Source organism: Vigna radiata, unplaced genomic scaffold (assembly GCF_000741045.1).
Source record: "Vigna radiata var. radiata cultivar VC1973A unplaced genomic scaffold, Vradiata_ver6 scaffold_208, whole genome shotgun sequence".
Lineage (NCBI taxonomy): Eukaryota > Viridiplantae > Streptophyta > Magnoliopsida > Fabales > Fabaceae > Vigna > Vigna radiata.
The window spans coordinates 632,394-641,661 of record NW_014542845.1 but is presented as its reverse complement, the minus strand read 5'-3'; the positions used below and the strand labels follow the sequence as shown (position 1 = coordinate 641,661).

General features: G+C 36.7%; 1 protein-coding gene across 1 annotated transcript; it reads right to left on the bottom strand.

Moving 5' to 3' along the window:
• Positions 1-876: 876 nt before the first annotated feature.
• LOC106780764 (receptor-like cytosolic serine/threonine-protein kinase RBK1) lies at positions 877-4,109 on the bottom strand. The gene is made up of 7 exons (XM_014669072.2): positions 3,053-4,109; positions 2,502-2,759; positions 2,230-2,381; positions 2,062-2,141; positions 1,835-1,973; positions 1,561-1,710; positions 877-1,456 (listed from the first exon to the last, which is right to left on the bottom strand). The coding sequence occupies exons 1-7, from the start codon at positions 3,549-3,551 to the stop codon at positions 1,298-1,300; spliced, it is 1,437 nt and encodes a 478-aa protein (XP_014524558.1). The 5' UTR covers positions 3,552-4,109; the 3' UTR covers positions 877-1,297.
• Between the last annotated feature and the right edge of the window lie 5,159 nt (positions 4,110-9,268).

Genomic DNA, 9,268 nt, shown 5'->3' with positions numbered 1-9,268 from the left:
TGATGAATGTTGAATGATTACATTTGAATTGATGTTGTCTGGATAAATTGCTGTTTGGAATTGTTGATTATTCATTTGCAGGTTTTGGGTTTAATAGAGAAGCAAATTGGCTTAAAAAATGACTGCCAAAATTACAGACGGCCTCCAGGCCGTCGCTAACACACTTTCGAGCAGCGTTACCGAGGGCCTCATGGCCTTCAGTATTATCCACGGCCTAGTGGCCTTCGGTATTACCCACGGCTTCTGGCCTTCGGTATTACCGAGGGCTTTTAGGCCGTCGGTAATACCGAGGGCCAAAAGGCCGTCGATAAAGTTTCCGACAAGCAAATTACCGACGGGTTTGGAGTCGTCGACAGGCCGTCGGTAAATGAAAAGAACAAAATTTTCATTCTATTGTTTGAAAACAAAATTACATAAATGAGTCAAACTTTTTTAAATTCTTTATGTTTTCCGTACGTAGTATTATAAAAAGAATTTTGTTTTATTCTTAAACTAAATTATAAAGTATATAGTCTTAAACTTTAGGAAAGTCACGCAGAAGTATCTTTCCCGACAAACGTTACGTGGAATGTCTTTAAGATACTAATTATTATGATAAAATTTTAAAAAAAAATTAGAATCTAAAGGTTTTGATCCATGTAGTAGCACCCAAATTTAGAAGATTGGGGATTAAGTAATGCTATGAGAGATAAATTATTGTTGCAGGTATTTTTTATTTATTTTGCATTGTGATGCCTTTCTTAAATTTGAGATCCCTTCTTGTAAATGCAGCATGGCTGGCCTTTGAATTTTGATAAAATTGCATGCTCAGAAAATAAAAATTAGAGAAGGGATTGACAAAAAGAGTGTTATTTGTTGGTGAAGTGAATCCAGCAAAAAGAATGGGAGAAATGGAAAAGGAAGCTTGTGAGAATGAGAGTGAGTTTGGTATGAAATTGTTTGAAAGGTACTACTAATCACTATAGAATAAAAAAGGTACAGACGCTCACTGGCGGATGATTTGGTCATTAGATTGTTTTGTTTAAAAATATTTGTAGAGAGACCCTTAGTCCTTAATTGTAAGCTAACCATATACAATGGTTGCTTCTTGACTATGGTGCTCAGTACAAGTTCATGATGCCAATTTACAACCTAAGATATTTTCCCATGCCTCAATAAGGACCCCAGCTTCTGGCATTGTCATCTTCACCACACGCGTGCACACTAATACACACTAATACACACTGCTATACAAGTATTATTCCACAAGATTCAACAGACACAATGGTAATACATGCACACAGCTCCCATAAATGCATCACTCCATCAGTAATTGCCTGTGGCGATTCAGGTCGTTCAAATAGTTAGAGCAAGTGTAATCTTCCAGGTCACATGCATCTATCAAGAGTGATCTTGGAGTAGTTGAGTTGTGATTCAGTTCTACTGGCACCTCTTCTCCTTTCAGTAGCTGCACAACCTGATATGTATATATATATATATATATATTACACAAAAATCAATGAGGCATGTCATTCTATAACTTAACACAATATGAATGAGGAAGAGTTCTCGTTTGTTCACCTGATCCATGTATGGCCGCTTAGAGGACATGTGATGGATGCACAAGGAAGCCGTTGCCATGCAACACTTCATTTCGGCCAGATCATAATTAGCTCCTAATCTGGGGTCTACCAATTCTTGGACCAGCTTTGCATCCAGAAGTGGTTTGGCCTGATCAAAGCACAACTTGGTCAGTCTCTGTCTTTCTAAAGTTATTACCATATCCAACATATACTTTTGTAATCTGATCTTCCCTAATTAAGAATTTTAATAGAGCTAGCTTTTCAGGACTTACCCAGATCACAAGACTTTCCCTGCTATTTGAATCAACTGCTCGCCGCCCTGTTATAAGCTCGAGTAACAAAACCCCAAATGCAAAAACATCAGTCTTCTCATCAACTATTCCATGCATAAAGTACTCCGGAGCTAAATATCTGTAGCCATTGATCATGCAGCTTCTCAGTAAATGGAGTGGCAATGAGAAGAAAATATGCAAAGAAAAGCAAAGGCTGCAATGCGTACCCAAATGTGCCTTCTATTGGGAAGACAACATGGTGAGCCCACTTATCTGGGAGCCACTTTGCCAATCCAAAGTCTGATATCTGCAGTTTATCACAAGAATTTTTTTTTACCTTTCCACAAAACAATGATCAAGTACACAATAGTATATTGTAGACTGACGCAAAGTACCTCAGCTTCATCATCGTTGTTGAGTAATATATTTGAGGCTTTGATGTCTCTGTGAATGATTCTTCTCGGGCAATCGTGGTGGAGATACTGTAATCCTTTTGCAACCCCAACAGCCACTTTAAACCTTATATTCCACTCCAGACATTCAGGTCCTGAAATATTACGTGTCACTTTTATTAGCCATGTAACCTTAACACCATTCATAGGGAGTCTGTCTATGCTTGAAAGTAGAAGAGATGAAATGAGAAGTGGGAGTATAGGCAGAACTTCACCAAAGAGCATAGAGGCAAGGCTGCCATGTGGGGCCAATTGTAGAACAAAATAGAGACCTTGGTCAATCCCAAACCCTATCAAGCGTGTTGCATTTGGGTGGTTAATGTGAGCAATGATTCCAAGCTCTGACAAGAAATCACCAACTGTATCCTCGATGTCCTTTTCATTCCTCATTAGCCTCTTAACTGCTACAACTCGACCATCAGGTAAGCATCCTTTGTAGACTTCAGCATGACCACCTTTTCCGATCATGTTCCCTGCATAAACACAAATATAAACATGCGCATACAATATCCAATCTCCAAAATCGTGTAAAAATCTGTGAAATAATGATGATATATAAGTGAAAACGTACCAAGTACTGATTTATATTACATATCTAACGCTCAATTAAGCCAAAAAATTTTCAAGCATTTCTTAACCAACTCAATGAAGACGCAGCCGTAAATACCATAAATTATCAAATAACCCTTAAATTGTGCAGAAAGAACGTGCATAAATTGAAAAGTGAAAACGAAAAAAGGATGCATAATTTGGCTTTGGTTCATACCAGGGTTGAAATCGTCGGTTGCAGCGACGAGGTCAGCGTAATTGAAGTTTCTCCAAGAAGGCTTGGTGGCAATGCCGTCAATGTCAATACAAGAATCCAAATCATCTTCGTCATTGGCAGGTCGAATACGAGCCAACTTGTTCCTCAGGCTCCGGCGCGAGATCTCGTAACTCGCCCCAAGCAGAGGAATAGTCGAGAATCTTCTAACGGACTTGAACCTCAACACGTCGATCATCGTCTTCCATTGCTGGTTCTGCGGGTCTCTCAGGCACCGATTTGAGACTACCCCGGGCGATCCAAGCCCATTGTAGTTGCTGCTCCCCGTGCTGTCCGAATCCGTCCCCGAAACGGGAACCCCAAATACATCCCTCGGTGACGCCAATATGTCGTCGTCGAATGCAACCTCTTTCTTCGGGTTCCCCATTATCGACGGTAACTCCAGTTTCCGCGTCCACTTCTTTTCTTTGGTTTCTTTTCCCTTTTTCTCTACTTTCTCCATCTAAATAATAATAACAACAGCAATAAAACAAAAAAAAATAGAAAAGAAACCTCTACCTCGTAGGGACAGTTGCACGGTCTTGTTTTCTTTGAGGAAAGGCTTGCAGTTATTTATATGTTGCTGTTATCGGAATGTAATAGCCATAAGGCGTATTTTGTTGAAGAGGAAGTTGAGAGGGTGAAGGAATTATGGTTAGGGTTGGCAAGTAGGCATGGTTGGTTGTTTTAGTTTTCCCCCTGAAAGGGTTTACTGGAAAGATGCGAAGTGGATGAAGATGATGACGCCCTCACCAGAAAAAAAAGAAAGAAAAGAACGCTGAAAATTCCTTACCTCATTTTTCCTTCTGATGAGGGCGTTAGGTGGTGGATTGGAGCAGCGGGGATAAGAGAGAAGAAGGTGGTGTAATTCAAAATTGGTATATCTTTGAGTGGTGGTTATTCTTGGAAGGAGGAGGAGGAGACCATACCAGCTCATCAGGATGTTTTTCGAATCTTTACTATATTTATGCACTTATCTTATGCATTCTATCTTTCTTTTTCCTCTCTTTTTCTAAGACAAATCCCCTCATTTTTCCACACATAACGCATCAAAGCCATGTAACAACATGCAGGTGGCCTCATCATCATTTTGACTTACCTCAAACTTTCATTTTAGTTTCTGAAAGTATTCAACTGAAAAAAGATAAATCTTAAAACTATCATTTTTTTTTATCACCTTATTATCATTTCGGTATATGAAACTAGCCTCCCTTATCAAAGTACTACAACATAAATTTGTCAACTTCGGAGACTATGATAATTATTACTAGTTGGCTTATTTAACATTTATGATAATCAACGTGAACAAGAGATGATATATTATATTATAGTAATATCAACATGAAATTTTAATCATACTCATGAGTAGTAAAATATAGCACGAAATATGGTAAAATAGTATCACAAGTTACAGGTAGGAAAATAGAACAAATCTTAATAACGTTTACTTTTTAAAACGTTATCTAGAAAAATAATTTATTTATTTGTCTTTGAGTTGTTCCAAATTTAATAGAATCCTTCTTTAACTTTGTTCGCATTGTAATATTTTGTCCATCTGTGTATTTACGATCAATTAAATAAATTATTTGGGTTGCATTTATTTTAATTTTTTTTTTCTTTTCTAACCCCCAACATACAATTATTCAGACAAACATAAATTCTGGTATAGTAAAGAGCAAGCTTGTTAATCACTTTTTTTCTTCATAAAATGTATTTGGATTTTTATCATATTCAAATGTGTCTGATAGCAACTTCACTATCATAGACATAGTTTTAGTACTTATTGTACATAGACATTTGATGTGATACAACTTCACCAAGAAAGAAAGCTTTGAATATTTATCACATCCTTCATATAAGCTTTGTTGTCCATCTTGCATTAATTCAAAAAAATCTGTTCCATTATGACTTTTAGTATTACTTAACTTTGCACCTATCTCATCATCATCAACCATGTCGTTGTCAGAGCAATGATGTGCAAATACATCATTAATCATTTCACACATATTATCATTAATTTCAACTCCCGATCCCTTGGCGAAAAGAGCCTATTACTAATTACTGGCTTGCTATCCCTAGCCTCCCCTAGTAATTAATAACGCGTTAAGAACAGAAGCAAAAACAATTGATCGTCCTATCCCCCTATCCCTAGGTGGTATTGCTTAATCAAGGAATTTCTCACCAGTTCATGACAGTACCGTACGTTCCCGTATCAATAAAGACAAACAACAGTTGTCGAATGAGTTAAATGATAATAGCTTTAAGCATAGATAAGAACCCAACAATTGATATTTAAAGCATACGACAAGCATATAATAAATAAGAAAATCGATATATGAGAGTTTAGAGGTTACATCTTTCCCCAACAACAAATAAGATTAGTTCTCCATCGTCATGGAGAAACTAGGTGAATAATGGAATGAAAGAGATACAAACCCTAAAAAGGAGAAAAGGAGAGTTGTCACCATCTCCAAATCTACCCCAAAGGGTTGAAAAACGTGTTTCTGTGCCTAAGCCATCAAAAGATACAAACCCTAAGACGTTCTGGCCTTTAAATAGGGCATAAAAATGATATAAAACAAGCCCAAGCCCAAACAGATCATAAAAATCGCAGAAAACGGGTCCAAGCCCAGTAGACCACCGCTCAGCGTCACACTATGGCGCCCGGCGGTTTCCCTTCAGTGGCGCCACCGCCCGGCGGTTTGCCTCAAGCTACAAAATCGCCCAGCGGCACCGCCTGGTCGCCAGACAACGGCTCTGGTCAACATTCTGGTCAACTGGTTGACTTTTCTGCATTCTGTTTGACTTTTCTGCACGATAACTGCTTGGTACTTCAACCCTTCTTTCGAATAATTTCAAAAACCTACAAAATCAAGGGAATTTATTGAAAAAATCATAAAACATGTCTTAAACTCTTTTATTTAGAAAACTAAAGAAAAATCATGATTCCAAGCAAGTTTCTAAGTCAAAAGGGTGCATTTGATATCAAAATTAAGTATGAAAATAACTGTTTTTGAACCTTTAGCACATGTGTATGTCATATGATCAAGGCCATGCTTAGAAAGCCCTTACTTAGAAAAATTTTCACCCAAAGAATTTTAAATGATATACCTTTTTTGAACGTTGGCCTTAAACAGTATGAAAACCCTTGTTTGAATTGAATTATCTTGAGTTGGGTTGAGGATAATTGTATGTGTTGAAAAGGTTCAAGTTTGGGGTTGTATGGGGAAAGTAAAAGGCAAAAGAAAAAGCATTGAGTTCAAAAGTAAAAAAGAAAAATGCATGACAAAGAAAAAGAAAAGAAGAAAAGAAAAAAAAGCATGAAAAGTGAACTCAATGTACAAAGGAAAGGGAAGAAGTTGGGTATGAATGAGATTGGTTAAAAAGAGAGTATGCTTGAACTTTAAATGATGATTTAAACTCTCTTAACTCAAGGATTTTGTATTCCAGAAAAACCAATTTTATTGATAGCCCAGCCACAATACAAGCCTTGGAAAAAGTCCTTGTGATGACATTAGCATGTGAAGATTTTGATTGTTTTAGATGAATGGCAATATTGTTTTATGTGACATGTGAACAATAGAGAGTAGAGTGACCTCCTAAACACTTGAGAGATTGAGTGAAACACTTGCTTAGTGAGAATTGTTAAATCCATGTTTACATTTATGCTTAGTTGATTGATCATTCATGAACAAAACATCTGTTGGAAAAAGATTTATTATGTGAACTAAATTGGATCGAAAGCATGCATGAATCTTTATAGGAGTCCACTGAAATTTGGATTGTATAGTAACTTGTTGTGAGAAAAAGGAATTTTGAACAATGTGAATTATTTTGATGAAGAAATGGAAAGCCAAGTTTTATCTTGTTTGCTTGAGGACAAGCAAAGTTCTAAGTTTGGGGTTGTGATAACGATCTAAGAATTGTTATTTTCATACTTAAATTTGATATTAAAACACACCCTTTATGGCTTAGAATGAGCATTAAATCAAGTAAAACGCTTAGTTGTGTCTTATGAGAGTCAAAAGTTGGTTTTAGAGATATTATGCTTGTTTTACATTGTTTTGTAGGGTTTTAAGGTGAATTGAAGATGGAAGTGAAGTAAGGTCGACTTATACCCATGAAAGAAGGAGAGAAATGATGAAAAGAAGGGTCAAATGAGCCACTGAGCGCTAGAATGGACTGCTGAGCGCTCAGAGCGATTAGAGGGAAATCGCTCAACGGCCAAACTAACAATTGAGCGGTCAAAGCGGCAAGAGGGAAACCGTTAAGCACTTGGGCGATTGTCTGTTTTTATTAGCTAGATTATGTAATCTTTCTTTTATCTTTTTGGGCTTATATATAGCCCTAGTGCGAATCAAAACATATTCTTTTGGGAGAGAGAAACGTCCAGAGTTATTCCACACACCTTGGAGGAGGTTCCTTGGATGCTTAGGCTCCAATATACCAAGTTTAGGGTTACTTCTTCCATTCTTTCATCATATTTCATCTAGTTTCACCATGATTATGGTGAACTAAACCCTAGGTTGCTGGGGAACAATGTAATCTTTTGAAACTCTCATATATCCAAATTCTTATTTATTTTATATGCTTGCATATGCTTGATTTATCAATTATTGGGTTCTTCACCTTTGCTAAATGCTTTTATCGTTTAACTCATTTGGTAAATGTTGTTTGTCTTTATTGATACGGGGACGTACAATAATGTCATGAACTGGTGTTGAATTCCTTGATTATGTTAATACTGCTTAGGGATAGGGGTAGGACGATCAATTGTATTTTCCATCCGTTTATCATGCATTATTAATTGCTAGAGGAGGCTAGGGATAGCAAGTCGGTAATTAGTAATAGGCGCTTTTCACCAAGGGATTGGGTTAAGGGTAGACCAAGAAAATTTGCGTGACAATATGACCAACAACTCCATTCATCCATAGTTTCTTAAAACCAATTGAATCATTGCATTTGCATGTTTACTTTTGTTCTTTGCATTAACAACTCAACTTAATTCTTTTCTCAAGTCTTACGCGATTAGTTTACATGAAAAGTAAGGCCTAAGAGTCCTTTGGGAAACGATAATTGGACTTACCCATTTATATTACTTGATAACGATCTGGTGCACTTGCTAGGGACTTAACACACAACACACTTCACAGGTTGCCAAGCCTTCAGTCAAATGCAGCAGTCTTCACAGGATGCCAAGCCTTCAAGATCAAACCAGAAGTACCTTCTTTGTGCAGATGTTGATCAAACAGTAAGCGCAATCGACTCCTTAATCTGAATATCTCTCAAGAAAGATCACCACCGCCTTCTTGGAGAATTCTTGGAGCGTCTGAAACTAAGAGCTTTCTCTAAAACTTGACAATGAAAATGTTAGATCACAAAAGTCTCAGAACAAATCGTGTTCTGTTTCTATTTATAGTTTTCCAATCAGTCACAGTTGAATGACCTACTAATAGAGTCGACTGTATTAAATCAGTTATAACAAACAGTCAACACACAGGCTCCTCAGTCAACAGAATTAACACACATTTATGACAGTTGACCCAGTTAGTTAATCTTGGAGCAAGTAGGCAAAACAAAATTCCAAATACAACAGCAATACAGTAGAATAAGTGATCCACACTGTCGACTGACTCATGAAAAAACACTTTGATATTCTTTTTATCTCAAAATCTCATCAAGTACACGTGTACAAAATCTGTACAAAGATTTTAGCTTAATAAACTCCATTACCAGTGTAGTCGACTGAACTGAACCAGTGTTACAATAAATAGAAGTTCATAAAAGTACTTGTGAGATTTTCTTTGGAAATGTGTAAGAGTAATGAAAAACATATTCACACATATTTCAGCACAAGCATGTTCCAAATATATAACACATATTTAATCATAGGAACATCCATGCAAAATAACAAAACATGTTCAATAGACACTACAAGAAAAATCACTGTTACATACGACCAAAATCCGTATATAACCTCCAAAATCCGTATATAAAATAGTGTTATATACGAATTACATACGGCCAAAAATCTGTATATAATAGGGGTGTAGATAAGGTTAGCTACGGATAATCCGTATATAAATTACATACGGATAATCCATATATAAATTAGATACGGATAATCCGTATATAAATTTCATACAGACAATCCGTATATAAATTACATACGGATAATCC